Source organism: Arvicanthis niloticus, chromosome 2, assembly GCF_011762505.2.
Source record: "Arvicanthis niloticus isolate mArvNil1 chromosome 2, mArvNil1.pat.X, whole genome shotgun sequence".
In the NCBI taxonomy this organism is placed as follows: domain Eukaryota; kingdom Metazoa; phylum Chordata; class Mammalia; order Rodentia; family Muridae; genus Arvicanthis; species Arvicanthis niloticus.
The window spans coordinates 7,388,544-7,412,737 of record NC_047659.1 but is presented as its reverse complement, the minus strand read 5'-3'; the positions used below and the strand labels follow the sequence as shown (position 1 = coordinate 7,412,737).

At 48.6% G+C, this 24,194-nt stretch overlaps 1 protein-coding gene across 9 annotated transcripts in view; it reads left to right on the top strand.

Annotated features, from left to right (window-relative positions):
* Nucleotides 1–24,194, top strand: part of Kyat1 (kynurenine aminotransferase 1) — a 27,795-nt gene extending 3,601 nt beyond the window's left edge. For 2 of the 9 annotated variants that reach the window (XM_076928433.1, XM_076928430.1), the window contains exons 2-13: nucleotides 13,091–13,149; nucleotides 17,242–17,389; nucleotides 20,789–20,938; nucleotides 21,016–21,102; nucleotides 21,332–21,460; nucleotides 21,869–21,989; nucleotides 22,306–22,382; nucleotides 22,470–22,559; nucleotides 22,675–22,861; nucleotides 22,947–23,026; nucleotides 23,486–23,572; nucleotides 23,919–24,194. In XM_076928433.1, the coding sequence (XP_076784548.1) occupies nucleotides 13,097–13,149; nucleotides 17,242–17,389; nucleotides 20,789–20,938; nucleotides 21,016–21,102; nucleotides 21,332–21,460; nucleotides 21,869–21,989; nucleotides 22,306–22,382; nucleotides 22,470–22,559; nucleotides 22,675–22,861; nucleotides 22,947–23,026; nucleotides 23,486–23,572; nucleotides 23,919–24,185 (1,476 nt within the window). In that variant the 5' untranslated portion in view covers nucleotides 13,091–13,096 and the 3' untranslated portion in view covers nucleotides 24,186–24,194. Of the gene's footprint in view, nucleotides 1–3,533; nucleotides 3,701–9,367; nucleotides 9,573–13,090; nucleotides 13,150–17,241; nucleotides 17,390–20,788; nucleotides 20,939–21,015; nucleotides 21,103–21,331; nucleotides 21,461–21,868; nucleotides 21,990–22,305; nucleotides 22,383–22,469; nucleotides 22,560–22,674; nucleotides 22,862–22,946; nucleotides 23,027–23,485; nucleotides 23,573–23,652 lie in introns of those variants that run through there. The other 7 variants (XM_076928428.1, XM_034495315.1, XM_076928427.1 and 4 more) reach the window with 7 other exon arrangements.

Sequence of the window (24,194 nt, the reverse complement as noted above, 5' to 3'; positions counted from 1 at the left end):
CAGATGGGTAAACTGAGTCACGGCTGTGCCCTAAGAACCCATGTTCCATAGCCAGGGCAGTAGTGGAATTGGGACCATTTCATCTAAGACCAAGCTTCAGTTTTTTTTCTCCTTGTCATGGAATGGGGACAGGTCTCAGCCAAGCTTCTCCCGCCCCAATTCAGTGGGCACCATGGTAGTGTTGTGTCAGTGAGCAGCCATCTCCTGGCAGTCTGAGCTGAGCAGGGAAAATGTAAATATTTTTCAAGGGACTAGAGCCCTCTGCCTGGAACAAATGACTTTGCCTTGGATGCCATGTCCCTATGGAGATCAGACTGACCTCAGACTCACAGAGACCTCCCTGCCTCTGCCTAGTGGGATTAAAGTCATGGACCACAGTACCTGGTGCCTTTTTTTAAAAAAAGGTGTACAGTTATTTTGCCTAATGCATGTCTGTTCATATGTATGCAGTACCTGTATAGGCCAGAAGAGGGTGTTGGATCCCTAGGACTGGGTTACAGGTGGTTGTAAGCCACCATGTTGCTGCTGGGAGTGAAACCTGAATCCTGTGACAGAGTAACCACTCTGTCACAGCCCCGCCACTTTATTATTTATTTAATCTTTGCTTTTACAGACCAGGTTTCTCTGTGTAGCCCTGGCTGTTCTGCAACTTGCTTGCGGATCAGGCTGGCCTCAAAACCAGAGGTTCATTTGCCCCTGCCTCTGAAGGGCTGAGATTAAAGGTGTGCAGCACCACCGCCTAGCAAAAGGTAGTGTTGTTTTATTTTGTTATTTTGGCTTGTCAAGAGACTATTCTCTGTTCATCAAGAAAAAGAAAGAAAAAAGAAATAGGGAACATGGAAACTACACACTCAGGACTCAGCCAACTCCTGAGGCCAGCCTGTGGTGGCTCTGCACATTGTCTAGAGTAAACACAGCCCACTGGACAAGACTGTACAATGGGATCAGCAGGGCACAGCCAGCATCAGCACCAAGTTGTTGAAGCATGCCAGGTGGCCAAGGTCATCCAGAAGCTTTCATAAGGTGATGCTGGCGGCCATTAGCTATCTAGGTTCAGGGAGGTGCCCCTCCGGGATCCCTGCCCTGGTGGAGATGTCACCTTAGTGTACCCAAGCACCTGTGCTGCCCCCATGACAGAGATTCTCTGGTGGGTTGTTTGTTTGAGACAGGGCACTTCTGTGTAGCTCTGACTAGCCTGGAACATGCTGTGTAGACCAGGTTATAGAGCTCACAGAGAACTGTAGGCTTTGCCTCCCAACTACTGGGATTAAAGGTGTACACCACCATGCTCTATTCTATCTATCTATCTATCTATCTATCTATCTATCTATCTACTTGTTTTTAGCTCATTTATGAGTGTTTTGCCTGCATATATGCCTGTCTTAGGGTTTCTGTTGCTACAATGAAGCACCATGACCAAAAATCAAGTTGGGCAGGAAAGGGTTTATTTGGCTTACACTTCCATATCCCTGTTCGTTACTGAAGGAAGTCAGAACAGGAACAAGCAGTGACCTGGAGCTGGGAACTGATTCAGAGGCTATGGAGGGGTGCTGCTTACTGGCTTGTTCCCCAGGGCTTGCTCTGCCTGCTTTCTTCTAGAACCCAAGATCACCTGCCCAGGACTACCACCCACAGTGGGCTGGTCCCTCCCGCATCAATCACTAATTAAGAAAACATCCACAAGGAAAAAAGAAAGAAAGAAAGAAAGGAAGGAAGGAAGAAAGAGAGGAAAGAAAGGAAGGAAGATTCCACTTCCAAGGGTGGGGATGGGGAGGGTGGCGCACGTCTTTAATCCCAGCATTTGAGAGGCAGAGGCAGGTGATTCTCTGTGAGTTAGAGTCCAGCCTGTCTACAGAGTGAGTTCCAGGACAGACAGGGCTACACAGAGAAATCCTGTCTCGAAAAACCAAAAAAAAGGAAAAAAAAGAAAGAAAGAAAGAAAGAAAGAAAGAAAAAAAGAAAAACAGAGAGAGAGAGAGAGAGAGAGAGAGAGAGAGAGAGAGAGAGAGAGAGAGAGAAAGCACCCTACAGGCCTTCCTATAGCCTGATCAAATTGAGACATTTTCTCCTCCCCTCCCTTCCCCTCCCCTCCCTCCTCCCCTCCCCTCCCCTCCCCTCTCCTCTCCTCTCCAGCTTATATCAAGTTAACATCAAGTTAGCCAGAGCAGTATCTGTGTACTGTATCCGCAGATGCCAGATGAGGACTCCTATTCCCGGGAGCTAGAGTTATAGATGGTTGTGAGCCTCCATGTAGGTGCTGGGAATTGAACTTGAATCCTCTGGAAAAACAGCCAGTGCTCTTAACTGCTGAGAGATCTCTCCAGCCTCTTAGTTATGTTTATTCATTTGAGAGTTTTGTTTTGTTTTGTTTAGACAGTCTTACTTTGTAGCCCTGGCTGTCCTGAAACTCACTAGGCTGGCCTCAAACTCAGAGATCCACCCGCCTCTGCCTCCCGAGTGCTGGGATTAAAGGTGTGTGCCACCACTACCCAGTTTATTTTAAAATTTTTAATTATGACCCCCTCTCTCCCTCTTGCTCCCCCTCCCTCCCCCGTGTGTGTGTGTGTTTAGGTGTGTGCCAGGGAGGCCTGTTTGTGAGCCATCTGACACAGGTGCTAGAAACCAAACCTAGGTCCTTTGACAGGACAGCACTCCGACAAGACAGCATGTACTCCTAAGCTCTGGGCCGCCATCCAGGCTCCCTACCCCACTCCACCTCCACCCTTTCACCCCACATCCTGTGGAGTTTACATCCCATCAAATTCTTCATGATTTTGAATAAATGTTCAGACTTAGGCCACTGTCACCAAATACAATTGTGACCAACAGTCCCTCAGGCCTGTGGACATCATTTCTCCTTTATAACCCACTATCCTACCCCCAATCCAACCTCAGGCCACCAAACATATACTTCAAGTCTCTGCGAGTTCAAAGCCTTGCTCAAAATAGAGCCCAGATCTACTCATGCCAGACAAGTGCTTTACCAGCAACTGTTTCAGAAGATGGCTCAGTTGGTGAAGGCTTGCTATATAAGCCTGAAGGTCTGAGTTCGATTCCCAGTGCCAGTGTAAGGAAAACCTGGCACACCTGTAGTACTTCCCGGGGAGGAGAAAACAAGACGAAGGGCTGCTGAGGGGTGACACAGTAGGTTAACGTGCCCTCCCCCCCCCACAGCCACACACTGCTCCTGTGCACACATGAACACACATACACACTGAACACACACTTACAAATCAACCCAGAGAAGCCGGGATTTATAATTCAACAGAGCCTCTTCAAACACTTCAGCAGAATCATAACCATTGTTTATAATAAGCAGGCCTCACTGCACTATTCTGAGAAGAATAAATTGCAGCTGTCCAGATTTAGTTAAATAACCCTGGCTCTTAATAACACAGTTCAAATGTCAGTGACCACATAAAGTTAATCACTGATAGTTGCATAACATGAACTTTGTAGTTAGTTCCTTCCCAACAGATTTCACGGAAGGACAGGTTGCAGAATGACAGGTTGCATGGGAGTGGCAACCAGTCATGTCAGGTCTCTGTTTCCCGTGTCGGGGGCTGATTAGTCACTGTATTTGCTCAGGGACAGGCAGCAAAGCATGCTGTCACCAAGTGATAAAACCAGAGGACCCATGTAGCATTTCACAAAATGGAGTATAAGAAAAGAGAGTGAGCCAGCAAAGACACACGTGCAGGTAAGCAAGGGACCTGGACATGGGAAGTCACATTTGCATGGGACTAAGTAGCTGGCCTTAGGAACAGAAACACTGTAGTGTCCTTGTTGGAACACTTCCATGTGCAGTGAGAGAAACTTGCCTAATGTACACTACTACACGAGCTGAGCTGAGAGACCCAGAGAAGATGTATTTATTCATGTGGTCCAGCTTGGACAGAGCCCAGGCCGGGGACATACTAGTCAAGGGCTCTACTGCTGAGCTGCAGGTCCAGCCCTTGTTTGTTTGTTTGTTTGTTTGTTTTGAGCCACAGTCTTACTATGTAGCTTGGGTTGCATCAAAACACCTATGATTCTGGGGCCAACAAGATAGCTGAGCAGGTTACAACATCTGCCCCAGACTCAGGTGACCCAAGCTTTATCCCCAGAACCTCCATGATGGAGAGAGAAAGCTGACTCCTGAAAAGTATCATCTGACCACCACACGTGAGCTGTGTGTGTGTGTGTGTGTGTATTTGTGTGTACACATACAGAGAGATAATGAATAAATAAATAAATACATAAATGTAGAACATATTTAACAATAAAAACTCATGATTTTCCTGCCACCAACTCCTAAGTACCAAAGTTATAGACTGTGACACTGTGCCTAGCCCTAATCACTGTTTTTAAACCTCAAGTGAGTGCATATGTGCACCCACAAAGCAGGTCCTGCAATGCCAGGGCTGTTGGATCTCATGAAGCTAGAGTTACATTTGTGGACCACCTGACATGGGTGCTGGGACTCCAACTTGGTTTCTCTGGGAGAGCAGCAAATGTTCTTCGCTGCCGAGCCATCTCTCCAGCCCCCAACCATCTTTAGCTGTACAAGTCAACGGTACTTAGTAAACTCGGTGTACCTATCAGTTGTATGAGCAATAAAAGCCTTTTAATTATAAAAAAAATCTCCCAAACAAACCAAATAATCATTTCCTGTCCCCTGTCCACACCTTCTGCTGAGTCGTCACCTCTGTGTTGGTTGGTGCTGGATTCTGGATTCTTCGTGTGAGAGCAAGCATGCAGTGTGTGGCCCCGTGTGAGTGGTGTCTTGTACTCAGCGTGCACACAGTCATCCACAGCACAGCACGTACGAGTTTATTTCACTGCATGGCTATCCTGTGCTTTAGTCACCCATTGGTGAATATTTGGAGATTGTTTTCTACATGTCCTTAAAAAGATGAATTTATTTTTATTTTATGTGTTTGCCTGCATGCAGTGTGTGTGTGTGTGTGTGTGTGTGTGTGTGTGTGTGTGTGTGTGTAGGCTGGAATGAGGCATAGTATCTCTCAGTACTGCCATTACAGATGGTTGTGAGCCACCATGTGGGTGCTGGGAATTGAACCCAGGACCTCCGGAAGAGCAGCAAGTGCTCCTAACCACTGAGCCATCTCTCCAGCCCCCTTTTCTACAATTCACTACAATGGATAATTTTCTACAATTTCACTACAATGGATAGTGATGCTGTAGGGCAGAGGTGCCGCTCAGTGGCAGAGCTCATGCTTATGTGACATGAACTCTTATGTTCAGTCCCCAGCACTGCCTAGAAATAATAACACTGAAAAAAAAAAAAACAAAAAAACAAAAAAACAAAAACTCATGACAGATTTTGCAAAGACATCAGATTTCTTTATAGTAAATATAGAAGTGGATTTGCCAGGTCATAGGCAAATCTATATCTGGAAGCCATAAAAAATGAAATATTTAGCTGGTGTATTGGTACATGCCTGTGATCTCAGCATTCAGAGATCACAAATTTGAGGCCAGCCTGGGCTGCAATAATAAGACCCTAATCTAAAAGTGGGGGAGGGGGGGTCATATGTGTGTGTGGCAGAAAAGATACAGAGAAGAGGGAATGAAGGAAAAGAAAGGAAGGTAGGCAGGAAGGAAGGAAGAAAGGAAGGAAGTGGGGCTGGAGAGGTGGCTCAGCAGTTAAGAGCACGTCAAGTGCTGTCTGCTCTTCCGGAGGTCCTGAGTTCAATTCCCAGCAAGCACATGGTGGCTCACAACCATTTGTAATGGGATCTGATGCCCTCTTCTGGTGCCTATCTGAAGACAGCTGCAGTGTACTCATATAAATAAAAAATAAATAAATCTAAAAAAAGGAAGGAAGAAGGAAAGAGAGAAAGAAAGAGAGAGAGAAGTATATTATAAATTATTTATCACAGCCCTATACATGTTTGGAGAAGGGTTTCGGGTCTCAGTATAGAACAAATATATGTTGGGGAGAAGCTAACACACAGGATGACAAATGTGCCTGGGGACTCAGGTGACCGCAAACATCAGCATCAGACAGGGGCACACCACACTCTTAATAAATAGACACATTGTGTTCTTGTGTAGCCACAGCTGGCTTGTGTTAGTGTGAAGGCCAATCTGGCCTCAGTCTCTTGTCCCTGCCTTCTGAATTCAGGGATTGCAGACCTGTACTATACCCACTGGTATTTGGCAGGATCTCATTATATAACCTAAGCAGACTCCAAATTTGCAATCAGGGATGGAGGGATGACTCAGTGGTTAAGAGCATTGTCCGGACTTGAGGACAGCATAGGGGTTCGGCTTCCAGCACTCAACTGGGAGCTCACAACCATCTGTAACTCCAGTTACAGAGGATGAGGATCCAACACCCTCTTTTGGCCTTGCATTTCATGCATGCAGTACACAGGCGTGTGTGCAGACAAAATACTCATTCATGCACATAGCATAAATAAATTTGCAATCTTCCTTCCTCAGCCTGCTGAGGGTTTGGTGTCCGCCCAGGCCCAGGTGAGGTGTTTGCTGCTTTAGCTCATACATGTAGTCATGTGCTCATTCTTTTATTAATGCATTCTCTGATATATTACACCCTGACCATAGTTACCCCTTGCTCCTCTCCTCCCAGTCCCTTCTGCCCCCTTCCCCTCCCCATCAGAAAAAGGGCAAGGCCTCCCAGAGATATCACCCAAACACGGCTGCTGATCAAGGGAACCTAGTAAGAGGACAAGGGTCCCCAACACAGGTAAAATTGTCAGAACTAGCTCCCTCTCCCACTCCATCTGTTAGGAGTCCCACAAAAGCACCAAGTTACACATCTATAAAATATATGTCGAGAGACTAGGTTAGACCAATGGAGGCTCCCTGACCGTCAGTTCAGTCTCAGTGAGCCCCCCTCCAAAAAGGCAGTGCTTCCTAATGATATTCTGCTATCCTCATAGACAGGAGCTGACATAACTACCAGCCCAGCAGAGAAGCTTGCTCCATCCAGCAACTGATGGAAGCCAAGCATGCGGTGGAGCTCAGTGAACACTGGTGGAAGAGGGAGCATTGCAGGGACTAGAAGGGTCAGGGATGACGTCATACAAGACCCATACGAGTTCATCTTTTGATACATGGTGTGAGGCAGGGTTTTTAACTTTGAGGCAGTGTCTCACCATGTAGTCCATCCAAGCTGATAGATGTAGTTGAGGCTGACCTCAAACTTTCCATCTCCTTGTCTTAGTCTCCTAGGTGTTGGGATTACAGGCATGCAATACGATCCCACTTGGAAGCCATTCTTTCTGTGTAAGTGTTGTAAAGAGAGATCTCAGAAACGGTATTCTTTGGTTCAGCACCGTCACACAGAGCCTGGGATTTATAGTGGCTGGTCTTTGCTGCTTCGTGGGTCCTTCTTTTTCCCACCCTCTATCCCCCCCACCCTGTCTCACCCCCCCCATCACTAGATAGAGGGGAGAGAGATGGAGATCCCTGAATCTAATCCTTTTCCTCTTGTTTCTTCTTTGAGCACGATGACTAACAAACCACCACCACCACAAACCGCACCCCTGTAAAGCACGAGGCAAATCATAGTCAGCTGCTGCGGACAGTAAGAAGCAGCTCCACATCCCACACCTGGGATTAAAACAAAAACACATTCTTATAATATTCCTGTGTTTTTTCAAGAAACTAAAATTTCAGAGTTTTCAAAAATGTCACTACATAGGTGCTTTTGAGGAAAGAGAGCCCATGCATGCTCTTCATTAAATATTTAAAACCTGGATCAAACCACAAGGGCTACAAATTCTGAGGCCCATCCATGCCACAGCTTCACAAAGGCATCACACCAATCTGTAAAGTGATGGTGTGTCTGTGTGTGTGCGAGCGTGTGCGCGCGCGTACACGTGCGCGTTTTCAGAATCTTGTTATGTTATAGTACTGGTTTGCCTGAAACTTGCTATGTAGATCAAGATGGACTCAAACTTGTAACAGTCTGTAACAGTCCCCCCCCCCCGCCTCTACTTCCCCAAGTGCTGGGATTATAGGCATGCACCACCACACCTGGCTCAGTTGTTTGCCTTTTAAAATCCTGTCCTTTCCTCCAGTGCTTAGAACATAGGCCAGTTGCTCCCACGGCCTCTGTCTCCTGGTATTGCATTTCATTAACAGACTGAGTAAACACCTTTTGCCTGAGGGGGGACTTGGGTGTCATTTCAGGCTAGTGCTAATGTCCAGTTGATCCAGCAGCATGTGTTGAAGACTGTGTTCTTTCCCACAATTGTTTTGGCCTCTGTAGGAGCAATCACCCATGAGCATGGCATTTGATTTGGGAATTGTTGGTTCTGATGCATCCTCTGTATGTCTGTCCTTCAGTCAGTCCCCTTTGGGTTTTTTATTATTATTATTATTAATCATTTTATTCATTTATATTTCAAATGACATCCTGCTTCCCAGTTACCCTCTAAAAACTCCCTGTCCCATCCCCTCTCCCCCTCCCCTTTGCCTTTATGAGGGTGCTCCTCCACCCACTCACCCACTCCTGCCTCACTGCTCTAGCATCTCCCTAAGCTGGGGCGTCAAGCCTCCACAGGACCAAGGGCCTCCCCTCCTATTGATGTCAAATAAGGCCATCCTCTGCTACATATGTATCTGGGGCCATGGCTCCTTCCATGTGTACTCTGGTTGGTGGTTTAGTCTCTGGGAGCTCTGGGTGGTCTGGCCAGCTGATACTGTTCCCTTTGGGTTGATTATTATTATTATTATTATTATTATTATTATTATTATTATTTTATATTTTGGTCCTCGCAGCTTTGCTCTGTAGCAAGTTTTGAAATCGGGTGATGTGATGCATCCAAGCTTCCCGGAGTTGTCTGCTAGGTTTTATTCTTGGTTGTGTTTTGGCTTGATTTTTGTTGTTGATTTATTTTTGTTTGTTTGTTTTTTGAGACAGATCTTATTCTACAGCTCTAGCTAGACTAGAACTTGGTGGTGATCCTCTTGCCTATCCAGGGCTAGGGTTATAGACATGTACCACTACATAGCTGCTCCCCAGCCCTTTTTTTTTTTTTTTTTTTTTTTTTTGAGATTTTATTTCTGTAGTTTCTGTCAGTTTGAGTTTGTGAGCTGTAGCTCTCTGGTGTCATTCACCAGGTTCTTCAGTCCCATGTGTAGCAGTCCAGTGAGGGGATCTGGGTTAGCTTTGTTATGCTAGCAGGAATCCTGGGTGTGTGTGTGTACGTGTGCTTCCAGAATTGGAGCCGGAGTCTGGGTTTATGTGTGTTGTTGCTAGCATCTGTCAGTGACCTTCACCTAGGTCACCTGCCCCTGGAGGTGAGTGTGACTGAGGTGACTCAGGGGAAGTCAGGCAATACAGCTCCTGGCAGCAGCCCAGTGCACAGTGATTCTTTGTTGTTGTTGTTAGAATTGTGTGTGGAACTCAGGCCCTGGCTTGGAGCCATTTTCTGGCCTAGGCCGTCTGCCCTTCTGTACCCCTGGAGGGGAAGTCTACAGTGCCTGTGGATCTGGGAGGCATGTTCAGGAGTGCCGCAGGCCTCTCGGTGCACCTGGTGTGGCCACTCTGGGGAAGGAAGGCTGGAGCCTCACTCAGCCGGTGCGTGCACCAATCTGTAAGTGTCCAGCATGGCACTCTACCATGTTCACAGCCCGGGGTAGGGTGCTGGGGTCTGGCTTGGTCCTGCCTTTAAAGCTGTGCATGAGCCTGCTCTTCCAGAAGCCTTTTTAGACTACAGCTGGCTTGTCACCTCCCGTGGCTCTGCTTCTCTCCTCTGGATCTTAGCTCTGCATGGATGCTTGTGTGTTGGCTGCTGCCCACCCATGCTTATCCCAGTGCTCAGCTCAAAGTATACAGTGGGTGCACAATACATCTTAGTCGGCTGATTGTGGTACACACAGCTTGAGAACAGTGCTGTTCCCTCATTTCTCCATGTACTGACTGCCTTTCCCCGAAGGCCACCCTCTCGAGTACCCCAAATTTGTGGAATGACGATTAGTTCTCTCTCCTTCTCAAGGCCATTTAAATTCACTCATTTATGTCCATCTGTGAGTTTGTGCCCTGCACCCTCCCCACCCCACCTAACTTCCCCCACATCATCCTCTGTCCCTCACACCCACTGTCAGGCCTCATCCATCCAGTCATTCATTCACCTCATTCATCTCATTCATATTCTGCCCCCTCTCGTTCCCCCACGCCCTCTCTCACACCACCAGGTGAATAGCACCTAGTGCATCTGGCTTCACACTGTTGTCCAGAGGGAGAGGCTCTGCTGTGACCTGGGGAAATACCCATGAAGCTGTAGGTTAGAGACAGGCTCAAACTCAGAAAAGAGCAGTGCCAACTGCATTCGTTAGCATCAATCAAAACTGAAAAAGAGCCAGAAATCATCCAATCAGGCCGGAAAGACAGCTCCTCAGCTGAAGGTGCCTGCCCCCAGTCTCAGGGCGTGAGCTTGATGCCTGGGACTCACATAGCAGAGCTAAAGATCAACTCCTGCAAGTTGTCCTCTGACCCACATTGTCACATGCTGTAACGTGCGTACCCCCCAGAAAATAAATAAGCTATAACTTTCAAAAAAAAAAAAACCTAAAACCCAAACAATCAAATAATGCAATGTCTGTACACATTACCAAACGCAGGACCATACGAAAACTGGGAAGAAGAAAAGCAGAGAGAGAGAGAGGAAGAGCCTCTGTGAGCCCCTGGGTGACCCCCCTTCTTACAGTGTCATCCCTACTAGGTGCAAGCAGAGTGTGCATGCATAGATATATACAGATTAGAGATTTCTGCTTATTGATTAAATACATGGTGTCATGTAGCACAGGCTGGCCTCAGACTCACTGTGTAGCTGTACATGACCCTCGGATCCTCTCCTCTTCCACCTCTTAAAAGCTGGGATTACAGGTGTGTGCCATCATGCTGGCTATGCGATGCTGGGGATTGAACCCAGGGCCCACAGGAGGGGAGCCCTCTACCCACTGAGCCCCAGCCCTAGGTATTTTAAAGAAACATACGTGTAGCTGGTAGTGGCAGTAGGGCACACCTTTGATCCCAGCACTTTTGAGGCAGAGGCAGGAGAATCTCTGTGAGTTCACGTACAGCCAGGGCTACACAGAGAAATCCTGCCTCAAAATAAATAAAATAAATGAAAACTTGAAACACTTAGCACATTCTGTTCTGCAGCCTGTTTTATTGATATTAGTATATGCTATCACTAACCATTCTTTTAAATTGTGATTGTCTCCTACTTTTTTTAATCATAAGAGTAAAGCATTTAGCCAGGCAGTGGTAGCGCATACCTTTAATCCCAGCACTTGGGGGCAGAGGCAGGCAGATTTCTGAGTTCGAGGCCAGCCTGGTCTACAGAGTGAGTTCCAGGACAGCCAGGACTACACAGAGAAACCCTGTCTCGAAAAACCAAAGAGAGAGAGAGAGAGAGAGAGAGAGAGAGAGAGAGAGAGAGAGAGAGAGAGAGAGAAGCATTTAGCTGGATAGGGGTTCACATCTGGAATTCCCAGCGCTTGGGATGACAGGCTTGGCTGAGCTTGGCTGAGGCTAGAAGACTTCTGTGGGTCCGTAGGTTCAAGGCCATCCTGAACCTCAGTGCAAAGTTCAGACCAGCCAGGACTACAAAGTGAGACCTGTCTCAAAACACAGTAAAAACAACAAAAGTAAAATATTTATCCAAGCTTGATGGCTCATACCTGTAATCCCAAGACTTGGGAGACTGAGGCAGGAGGATTGCCACAAGTTTGAGTCAGTCTAGGCTAAACAGAAAGAAAAGAATCCTGTCTCAAAAAAAAAAAAAAAAATCAAAGAAAATTTATTTTATAAAATTTTTAAAATATTTTCTAACATTTTTGGCAGAAGCAGGAGGATGTCCCTGAGCTCAAGACTAGCCCTGTTTACATAGTGAGTTCCAGGCAAGCCAGGGCTACACAGTGAGAACTTGTCTCAAAAATTCAAAAATTGGGGCTGTAGAGAGAGCTCAGTGGTTAAGAGTACCTGTTGTTCTTCTAGATGACCCAGGTTCAATTCCCAGGATCCACGTGGCAGCTCACAACTGTCTGTAAATCTAGTTCTAGGGGATCTGTCAACCTCACACCAATTCATTAAAAAAATACATAAATTGAAAAATAATAAATAAAGAAGAAAAAGTAAAATATCTGCTGATCAACATAGCAATGAAAATTACCCCTGACATTTTGGATGTAATGAGGCAGTCTCAGGACCACCCTCTTCTGAGCTCTGTGGTCTACACTGTGAGTGCTAGCTGTGACATCATCCAGGATTCAGCAGGACACAGAGCTGGCAAAGATGTCGCGTGCCACACCCCAACTGTTCCCATCCCTAGGAGTCTCAGACTGCTGGGAAGCCTTACACACCACACATGGCCCAAGGCTTCTCCAGGGCAGGGCCTGGTGCCAAGACTGTTAGCACAAGCACTGTGACACGGTCCTTAGCAGCTTCTCTGAGCCTCTGCATGCCTCTGGTCCTCCTGTGCCTTGCGGGTGCTGTGGGGACTTAGCAGACCTTGACCAACCATCATGATTTTCCATTGTCCACCAAGCATGGGAGGGACCTAGCTTTGCTCCCTCCTGGGCTTGAGTGAGAAAACCCCTCATCAGAGCTCAAAGTTGGCCTCGAGGCAGCAGTCCTGTTGTGTGACCTTGAATACATCACCCCCTATGCCTGCCACAAGCTCTCATCTGTACAAGGAGCCCAGCCAGATCATCCTAAGTGTGTGTACAAGCCTCGGAAGACCTTTGCTAGTGCAAGTGCCCAGTGTTCCTGGGACCGTCCTTCTCCCCTCTCACCCCTATTCCCAGTCCTCAGCCCTTCTGGGGTCACTGTAACCTGACCATCGGTGGAGTCAGGGCTGGTGGACTCCCCTCTCACAATCTCCCTCAGGTGGGTGGTAGAGGCTGGAAGGGTGATGGGAGCCCTTCAAGGAGTCAGCAAGGGTAGGCTGGGAGAACAGGTCCCAGCTAGCTGGGCCGCCTAAGCCTGGGTCTCCACCCATTTTAGGAAAGCAGAGGGTGGGGCTATGGTCTTAAAGCAGCTGTCTGGGGTTGCTCACACTCCATATCAGGAAGACTCTCACACTGGACTTCCCTTCTCTGTACCCAGCACACCATGGCCAAACGGCTGCAGGCTCGAAGGCTGGATGGGATCGATCACAACCCCTGGTGAGCTGACGGGCTGGGAATGTGTCTGGCTGAACTTTCTCCTATGGGCTGACAATCTCTGACCTGTAGTGACTCAGTGTACCCAGCCACAGCACAGGAGAGGCAAGATAGTGGGCTAGCCTCAAATCTCTGAGTGACCCCCACCTGGCTGGGCAGGAAACACTGGTACAAACTGGAGATGGTTTTCTCTCCCTGAAGGGCCTTGTGGACTAGCAACAGCTCCAAATTAGGCAGCAGGGCATGGCTCCCACGGATGACAACTGATCCTCCATACCTATGGCTTCCATACATCTGGGATTCATCCCATTGGAAACCAAAAGCATTTTTTAAAAAAAGTATCCTTGTGGCTGGAGAGATGGTTCAGTGGGTATGAGGACCTGTGGCATCTGCTAGAGAACCTACCTCGGTTCAAATCCTAGCACATATTATTTTTAAAAAGCTGGGCATGGCCATGTCTCATTGTAATCTCAGAGCTGTGGGAAACAGAAACAGGAGGGCTGCCGGGGCTTGCTGTGCTGTCCAGCATCCTCACTCCAGGTCAGCGAGAGACCTTGTATCAAAGGAATAGGGGATTCATAGGGCAAGATACTTGCCCACCACCTCCTCTGGGTTCTACATGCATGTTCATGGGTACATACACCAAACACCACACACGTACACTCACAAAATGAAAAATGTACACGCTTACTGAACACATAAAGACAGTTGTTGCCCTCAGTCAGTAACAGCGGTTTACATGGCACATCCAGTGACTGGCACTGAGTTTTCTAGAGAGGAGCTATGTGGGAAGGCAGGGACGGACCCACCAGGCCTGCCCAGCGTGGGGAAAAAGAAAAGGATGTGGGAAGAGTGCTCAGATCATATGCAAATGCTATGCTAAGAGACCGGATCTTCTGCTAATTTAGATATCCGCCAATTTAGATATCCTGTACTCAGGGGGTCTGAAACCCATTTCTCCACAAATACTAAGGGTCAGCCTTCATTTTATTTCATAGGTGCTTTAGGATGAGCTAAGCTAAGAAAGTTTGATACAGTGACTGAGGAGATGGCCCGGTGGCTAGGTGCTTGCCGTGCAAGCATGAGGTCCAGGGTTCAGAGCCCATGTAAATGCCTGGTAATCATGGCTCCCTCTCTGTAATGCCAGCCTTGAAAGACAGAGACAAGGAATTCTCAGAGCAAACTAGCTAACATGACCAGCTATATTGACAAGCTCTGGGTGTGACTGGGAGACCCTGTCTCATTGACTAATATAGAAAAACAATGGGGAACAATGCTCAACATCAACCTTAGTCCTCCTCCTGCACACACACACACACAATCATATTCACACGCGTGTGCCCACACATCCAGACATGCATTTACACAATTTACACCACGCACATACACATGACAATGGAAAAGAAGAAAGTATGATACAGACCAGTATTTCCCCCTCAGTGCTGGGGAGAGGACCCAGGGCTCCAGGTTAGTGCTCGAACACACTTAGGATGTGGAAGGTCTGTGTGCATGCTGTTAGTGCTGCAGTAAATACAGTAGAAATGTATTTGAAAGACTTCAGAAATCTCCTTTCTTCCTTTCTTATATTAAGCCAGGTGCATAACCAGAGCTGTATACTTGAAAAAGTTACAGAGGTGCATGTACTCATCAGGGCTTTCTGGGGGATTATATATATGTATTAAGAGTAGGTCTTCCCACTTCAAATGATTTAATTAAGGAAAACTCCCAGGTGTGCCCAACCACTTGGATTGGTTAATTCCAGATGTTGTCAAGTTGACAACCAAGAGCAGCCGTCATAATGCAGAAGCATATACATAACCCTCCCGACTACAGGAGAGACTCTGGAGTCAACTGAGCTGAGGAGTCAAAGGTCCCTGGAACAACACTTTGACTCAACAACCCAAGAACCTCACTTTGGGGCGGGGGGGGGGGAAATACTGGGTATAGTGACAGCTACCTATAATCCCCATAGTCTAGAGGTTGAGGCTAGTGGCCAGCACTTCCTGTTCTTGTGAAGAACTTGAGTTCAATTCCCAGAGCCCACACTAGGTGGTGCACCACTGCCTGCAACTCCAGCCTGAGGGACGTCCTCTTCTGGCCTTCTGGCACCTGTGTGCGTGTGTTCACACATACATAGGTACAGATAAATATAATTAAATACTTCAAAAGATTTACAATATTTAAAAAAATAATTGGGGCTGGAGAGATGGCTCAGTGGTTAAGAGCACTGATTGTTCTTCCAGAGGTCCTGAGTTCAATTCCCAGCAACCACATGGTGGCTCACAAGCATCTGATGTCCTCTTCTGGTGTACCTGAAGAGACCAATGGTGTACTCATATACATGAAATAAATAAATCTTTAAAAAAATAATAATTGGACAGATATAGTGGCATGTACATGTAACCCCATAGTGGCATGTACATGTAACCCCAGCACCCAAGAGGCAGAGGCAGGAGGATGGTGAGTTTGGTGCCAACGTGGGCTTCATAGTGAGTTATAAGCCAGCCCGGGTTGCAAAGAGAGACACCATCTCAAGGCGGGGGAAAGTGATTTTGGTTTTGGTTTTAGACAAAGTGGGGGCCACCTTTCTTCCAGACGTCCCTGTGGGCAGCATTTATATTTTACAAAGTTTCCCAGATGCCCTGTGTAAACTGGGGTCACACTAGACTACGAATCTTTTAAGTGGCTGGTCGTGCACGAAGCTATAGTTAAAGTCAAGTCTTACCCTGTGAAGCTACAGAAAAAGACATAACCACTCAGCTGCTGCCCTCCCATCTGTGGGAGCCACACATCAAATAGTGATATAGCTGGTACACACACGCACACACAGACACACACACACACAGCACTGAGGCTCATATGTCCTGTCCATGGCCCTGCCATGGCCCACAACAACAGGTCTTCGGCCCACCACACAGAGCCAGGCCCAGACACACGTTGTGGTCGGTGCTTGTGACTGTTTGGGGCTGTAAGGATGACCTATCCAAAGCAGTGGTGACCTCTGAGGTGTGAGAGCCTGAGTTTGGGTCAGCTAATTGTGGTGGCACTCACCTGTAATCCCAGCACCGGGAAAGCAGAGGCAGGTGGATCACTAGAAGCTCGGTGGCCAACTTGTCTGGTCTGCTCAATGAGATTCCAGAGCAGTGAGACACCTTGGCTCAAACAAAAAGAGAAGGAGCCAGAGGAGGAGTGACACCCAAGGCTGTCCTCTGACTTCACATGCACATACACACAATTGTGCACACATACACATCCTGATTCCCACAAGCTCCTCCTGGGGTCACTTAACTCAACAGAGCAATGCACAGGACTCAGAGAGTGTGCTCTACCGACCTCACAAGCTTATTATGAAGGCCATTGCCAAGATACAAAGGAACAGCCTGGCATTGTGTGGCACTCAGCTCTGTCTGCAGACTGGCTCAGACCACAGTCAGTCACACAGGCCGCCTGGCGGTGATGGGAGCCAAGCGTTTCACACTTTGCTGGGAAAGGATGTGTAACAGGTTAGGACATCCTTTTGGGATCTCCAAGCAATACATCACCACGCCCCACTCAGCAGGTGTCTCTAAAGGGTTAGAGCAGCCAGAGTGTAGCTCAGGGATGGAGCTTTGGCTGGCTTGCCCTCCAGCCAAGTGGGGAATGAATGACAGAAAGTTAGGAGAAGAGAGGACATGTGACAACCCATAGCCTCCCACAAATGTTTCTTACCATAGTCATGGTCAAAGTTTGAAGTCTACTGGGCTGAGCCATATGCTTGGTATAGGACCTGGCCACCTTAAAACATGGAATCTACACATGTGGGGGTAGAGGTGTGTTATCTTTTTTTTTTTTTTTTTTTTGGTTTTTCGAGACAGGGTTTCTCTGTGTAGCCCTGGCTGTCCTGGAACTCACTCTGTAGACCAGGCTGGCCTCGAACTCAGAAATCTGCCTACCTCTGCCTCCCGAGTGCTGGGATTAAAGGCGTGAGCCACCACCGCCCGGCGTGTGTTATCTTTCCAAATTGTCTTATGTATATTCTCCCTGACCCAAACAGGCACAAGTACCCCTCGGAGGAACAGGTGACCTCCCAGAGTCTGACTTTCTATTTGTTGCCAGGTTGGAGTTTATCAGACTGTCCAAGGAGTATGACGTCGTGAACTTGGGCCAGGGCTTCCCTGACTTCTCACCTCCAGACTTTGCTGTGCAAGCTTTTCAGCAGGCTACCAGTGAGAACTTCATGCTCAACCAGTACACCATGGCATTTGTGAGTCTCCGGCCTCTCCTGAAGGTCCTGGGGGATGGGCAGCGATGTAGCTTAAGTGTCAAGACTCATGGGACAGAGCCCAGTTCAGCATCCCTCAGTTACTGAGAATCCCATGCCCTGCACCTCAGGCCCCAGGGCAGAAGACAGATCAGGAACCTTCAGGAACAAAGCATCTGACCCAGGCTTTGAGAAGGGAGGAAGTGGCACACGGCAGTAGGAAGGGCACTTCCAGGAAGAGGTGGTAGTCAAGCAACCCGGGAAGACAGGCTGCTGTTGGTATCAGACTGAAGCCAGGGGCTCTGCGAGGAGACACATAACAGACAGTTGCCAACATTGGACTAGAACAGTACTTTTCATTTTGTTTTTTTTTTTGTTTGTTTGTTTGTTTTTTTGTTTTGTTTTGTTTTTCAAGATAGGGTTTCTCTGTGTAACCCTGGCTGTCCTGGTACTCATTCTATAGACCAGGCTGGACTATATTCACAGAGATCCACCTGCCTCTGTCTCCCAAGTACTGGGATTAGAGGCACATGCCACCACTGCTGGCTAGAACAGTGCTTCTTAAATTTTGCAGTCTTAGCATTGCCTGGAGGGAATTTCCCAACATTCTTTGTGATGCTTACTATTCCTTACCTTGAATAGACTCATCCTGTAATATAATATACTATAATGTAAGTTGATGCTGTCAGTAGGAATGTATCCTGGACATCCTTCCAGTCAAAGCCTCAGTCCTTTTATCCTATAAAATCCCCCAGCCCAGGGCCTTAGGGGTGCCAAGCGCTTCTCCTGCTGAGCTACGTGCAGCTCCTCACTCCTTTTTTGGAATTCATGCATCAGTACTGTACTGACATCATTTCCCTCCTTCCTCCACCTCTGTCTGTGCGCAGCATTCCCTCTGAAATTCACCAGCTCTTCTTCAGTTATCATGGTTATAATATGTGTAAGAATACACACCGTGCAGAGGCCACTTAGTATCCCTCTGTGCAGTGTTCGGGCTGACCATTGAGATTAGATAACCTATCGGGGCTCACCACTGGAAAAGAGTGAGTCTCTCAGCAGCCACTGATTGGGCGGGGCCTTGTAAGATGGCCTACATCCATGTTGGCATGTCAACTGGTTTTGTCCTTATGCAGGTTTTGTTTAGACAGTGATATTATTGAAATTCCATGGCTTCCCTGTGCTGTATAGAAGACATTGTCTCAGCAGACATCCTCGTCGCTGGCTCCTGCAGTCTTCCCACCCACTCTTCGGTGATGTTCCCTGAGCCTTAGGTGTAGGAGTTCCATATCAGGTGGAGCTTTGTTCTCTGCATCTTCCTCACACCTTTTAATGACCATTTAGTTCTCTTTCATTACCCAGATGTGCCATGTGTTAATTACCCAGTCTGACTAGTGGGCTGCTTCCCACGGCTGCTATAAACATCGCCAGTTTATCTTTAAAAGCATATATGTCTTTGTTCTATTATTTTTAATATCGGTTATGTTATACGTGTTTGTATATGGGTCTGTGCACATGAGCACAGGTGCTCCTGTGGACCAGAGTGGCATGTCCCCTGGAGCTGTTACAAGTGGTTGTGGAGCTGCCTTAAATGGGTGCTGGGAATTGAACCCCAGTCCACTGAAAGAGAAATATGTGGTCTTAGCCACTGAGCCATCTCTCCATCCCTTAGGATAAACTTGCAGGTAAAATTAATGACTTGAAAGTCAAGTGTGGTAGTGCACGCCTTTAATCTCGGCATTCAAGAGGCAGTGGCAGTTGGCTATCTGTGAGTTTGAGGCCACCCTAGTCTACATAGAGTTCCAGGCCAGTCAGAGCCACATACTGAGACCAATAATAATAATAATAATAATAATAATAATAATAATAATAATAATAATAAAAGCCATATACGTTAAAACATGGTAGACAAGTCTTGGTAAACTGTCCATGAGTTAGGTTTACTCCTTGACATCCTACCAAGAGGCTGATTTCAGAGAAACCCAGAAGATTCTTTGCTTAAGCCAACAGAAAAAAGGCACCTCATCTTTGATGGCTGAGTGTTTGTGTGTCATGCCTAAGGTCCTGTGTCTAACTAGCAGAGGCGGGGGCAGGCTGCCATAGGCATTTCCATCCTTCCTGTCACTTCCGTGTCTCCAGGCTGCTTCATTCTAGCTAATTAATTCTTTTCTGTTCAGACACAGTCTTCCTTCAGTATGCATCACCAAACTCAACTGGGCTCCCTGACTCTATGTTTCCATTAGGAGGTGCATCTTTGACTGGATAAAGCACGAGGCATCTCTGTCCCCTCACAGGTTGCATTATTTATGCCTGTGTGTGACCTTTGTTCTCACGCACTGTTCTCATCTTCGTGTGTGCTGTCTGGCATGCTAGGCTTCTAGCCTAAGTTCTAGTCCTTCATTTAGCCACTTGGCTGAGCCCTGAACGTTTTGTGCCTGTCTTCACCCTCTCATTGGTTCCTGACTGCTGATACAATGTGCTTACCTGTCTCATGCTGCCGCCTCCAGGACTTACCACCATGATGGCTATTTCCTCAAACTAAGTACCATAGGCACCAAGTCTGCCAGTGTTCAGTCAGCGTGTCTCAGAGCTCAGAAGGAGAAGTAGGGGCCAGCAAAACAGCTCAGATACTTGCCACCAAGCATGATGCTATGGATTTGGTCCCTAGATCCCACATAGTGGGCAGAGAGAGCCACTCCTAAGTGTTGTTCTCTGACCACCATGTGTGTGGTATTGTACCTATGCATGCACACACTTGCATGCATGCACACATGTACACAGACACACAAACACACACACACACACACACACACACACACACACACACACACTAAATAATTTTTTCTTTAAGGTAGGGTCTCTCTATGTAGTTCTTGCTTTCCTGGAACTCACTCTGTAGACCAGGCTGGCCTCAAACTCAGAGATCTGCCTGCCTCTGCCTCCTGAGTACTGTGTTTAAAGGTGTGCGCCACCACTGCCCCTCCAAATACATGTTTTGTTGTTGTTAAGTTGTTTAAAAAGGAAAAAAAACCCACGCTATTCCTGCACCTCATTCTCTATGACCTTGGGCAAGACAGTTTCTCAGGCATTCTACTTTGTAATGCACCCCAACAAATAACCTGTGTCTCCAGGGCTGTGGGGGTCAGGTAAGCACAAATGTGCCCTTAGGTGCACAAGGAGGTGTGGGTTTCTGCTTCCCTGCTGTGCTTTAGATGGAGACAGACACAGTGTCAGCTTCTCCCCACATACCAGCTCTGGGTCTGACTCCATGGCCAGGCTGCTAGAGGAGATGAAACAGTTCAGCCCAAGAAAGCTGACTTTGCTAGAAAGTGCTAGAAGGCTGGGTACAGCTGAGCTGGGGCAGTCTGGGCTGATTCTGGATGCCTGGTCATGCTGTCTTGGCAGGGCTACCCACCTCTGACAAAGATACTGGCAAGTTTCTTTGGCAAACTGCTGGGACAGGAGATGGACCCACTCAAGAACGTGCTGGTGACTGTGGGTGCCTATGGGGCTTTGTTCACAGCCTTTCAGGCCCTGGTGGATGAAGGAGACGAGGTGAGAGGTGACACCTGAATGGGAGGGAGGAGCTCAGGGCAGTGCTGACCCCCCTGCTAATCTAACCGTTGAACCAGGTCATCATCATAGAGCCTGCTTTTGATTGTTACGAACCCATGACAATGATGGCTGGAGGTCACCCTGTGTTTGTGTCCCTGAGGCCGGTAAGGAATGTTGGATGGTGATGGGCAGGCAAAGGCTAGCAAGGGCGCCTGGGTGGGCATGGGTGGGTTGAGGGACTCCTGGGACATAGACAAGGGAAGGGAGTCCTCTGAACTGGGAGGATGGAGGTCGAGTTCAGAGCTGAGAGAAGAGAGATGGGAGCAGATGCGAAGGGAGATGAGCTGAGGTCAGGAAAGTAAAGGCTGCTGCCCCACCCACCTCCTCCTGCAGAACCCTCCTCCTAAGGGGCAACTCGGATCCAGTAATGATTGGCAACTGGATCCCACAGAACTGGCCAGCAAGTTCACACCTCGCACCAAGGTCCTGGTCCTCAACACACCCAACAACCCTTTGGGAAAGGTACCAGGGGATCCATTCAGAGACCTCTGCAAGCTGACTTTTCCTTCTGATCTTGAACATGAACTCTCCCAGGCCTCAGTTTCCTTTCATGAAGTGGGAGGGCTGAATGCCTGAAACTCTGAGGACCAATCCTCCCAGAGGTGTGAAGGCTCGGGAGCATGGGCTGAGTACCTAAGCACTTCCTGGTAGCTTTGGAACAGTGACTTATCTGTCTATACAGTGGGATCCAATCCCACAGGGTCAGTATTGTAGAGCAGAGCTAGATGCAATACTGACTAATATTGCATCCCAGTATTGCAAAGAGATGGTCCAGAGAAGCCCTGAGGCCTTGGTATGGTCTTGCACTCTGAGCAGGCTCCGCACTTGGGGACAGTCTCAGCTGCACACCTGTGACCTTGGCCCCCACAGGTGTTCTCTAAGATGGAGCTGGAGCTGGTGGCTGCTCTGTGCCAGCAGCATGATGTCCTGTGCATCTCTGATGAGGTCTACCAGTGGCTGGTCTATGATGGGCAGCAGCACATCAGCATCGGTGAGCCAGGCCTGCTGCAGCATCCCCTGGACACCTGAGCAGGGCTTGAGCCCAAGCTGGGAGCAGCCTAGGCCTGGGGATCAGGCCCTGGGGCTGTGGGACTGTGCCTTGGTGTGACTGTGGGCAGGGACTTCCCCTCCCTGAACTCTGCAGAGTGCAGTGATATCTGCTTCTCAAGGCTGTCAGGAACAGGAAATTGAATGGGTCCTGTCAACAGCTTAGCGGATAAATCCTCAGTTAAGAGACTGTCCTTGTCCCTGGGTCCCTTCCCTACACCTCGCCCGTTTCAGCATTTGCTCTTCTTGGCCTCGGGTAGCCAGCCTCCCTGGCATGTGGGATCGGACCCTGACCATTGGCAGCGCAGGCAAAAGCTTCAGTGCCACTGGCTGGAAGGTAAGTGTGACCATGTGGCAGGCGGCGGCAGCAGGAGGGTTGAGAGAGTCCTCCTCTGGTCCTGAGACCTACTGTTTCCTGGTTTAGGTGGGCTGGGTCATGGGTCCAGATAACATCATGAAGCACCTGCGGACTGTGCACCAGAACTCTATCTTCCACTGCCCCACACAGGCCCAGGTGAGAAGGGCAGGAAATCCCACAGTCTGGGAAGGTGACAGAGAAAGCCCCCAGACAGGTCATAGCTGACCCATCAGTCTGTCTGTCTGTCTGTCTATCTATCTGCCTTGTCCAGGCTGCAGTAGCCCAGTGCTTTGAGCGGGAGCAGCAACACTTTGGACAACCCAGCAGCTACTTTTTGCAGCTGCCACAGGCCATGCATCTAAACCGAGATCACATGATCCGTAGCCTGCAGTCAGTGGGCCTCAAGCCCATGATCCCCCAGGGCAGCTACTTCCTCATTGCAGACATCTCAGACTTCAGTGAGTGGGTCTGGCCATGTCACTCAGGATTTGGGAAGGTACCAAAGTTGGCGAGAACTCAACACAGCCTCTTTTGTTGCCTCAGAGAGTGAGATGCCTGACCTGCCTGGCGCTCTGGATGAGCCCTATGACAGACGCTTTGTCAAGTGGATGATCAAAGCCAAGGTAGGCTGGGCTCTCACCAGGCCAGGAGATGTAGCTGCACAGGTCATAAGCCTGGTCCAGTCAAGGGACAACAGCTAATCCTTTTCCACATCTCCTCATACAAGGCTTACTGCAGAGCCTCTTTGTCACTCACATAAAGAAGCCATGCTGGCTCTAGGAGGCCCTGCCCTTCTCTGAGCACAATCTTCCCCACTCCCCCCCCCCCCCCCCCCAGACAGTGAGGACCTAGCCCGTCTGCTCTCATCACCATGCTCAAACCTCTGAGGTTCAAATGCGGTTTTTCCCCAGTTCTGCCCAGGCATGCTACAGAGTGTATTCTGTCTCCCTGGGGAAACCTGGGAGCTTCTCTCCTGACCAGCAAAGGAGATGGAGGGGACACACCCAGCCTTACTCTCTGTCCCCTGAGCTGATGTCTTAGCTCTCAAGGCTATATGCAGAAATGGTCTTCCCCATCCCCAGGGCCTGGTGGCCATCCCTGTCTCCATCTTCTTCAGCCGGCCCCATCAGAAGGACTTTGACCACTACGTCCGATTCTGTTTTGTGAAGGTGAGAGAAAGCCAGGAGAAGGCTGCTGGGACTGGCTAGCCACTGGGTGGAGCGAGGGAGGCTTAGTGCGTGTCTTGCAGGACAAGGCCACACTCCAGGCCATGGATGAGAGGCTGTGCAGGTGGAAAGGAGATCTCCAACCCTGAGGCTGCCCTCAGCCCATCTCACACCCTGAGGCCTCAGCTGTGCCTAGCACAGGGGTGGCACTGGAGGGCCCAGCTGTGTGACTGGGCATGTTTCCAGGAAAGAGGCCATTTCTTGGGGGTTTCAGCCATCTTTTTCCCAGTGTCTGGACTGCTGTATTGGATTGGGGGCCAGTCCTGGGCCTCAGTCTACTCCTCTGTAGGTTGCTTGTAGGTTGTCTTGGTTGTTTCTGGCCTCTCTGCCTGGGACAGGAAAGGATGGAGTATCAGGCCTGGAGTCCCAGCCCCAGCCCCAGCCCCAGCCCCAGCCCCAGCCCCAGCCCCAGCCCCAGCCCCAGCCCCAGCCCCAGCCCCAGCCCCAGCCCCAGCCCCAGCCCCACCTTAGACCTGCTGAGGCTCCACGGCTTCTCCACCACTTCTCATGTGACCACGATGTGGCTACTGTTCCTAATAAAGTTTTAAGTTATTAGAACCCTCAA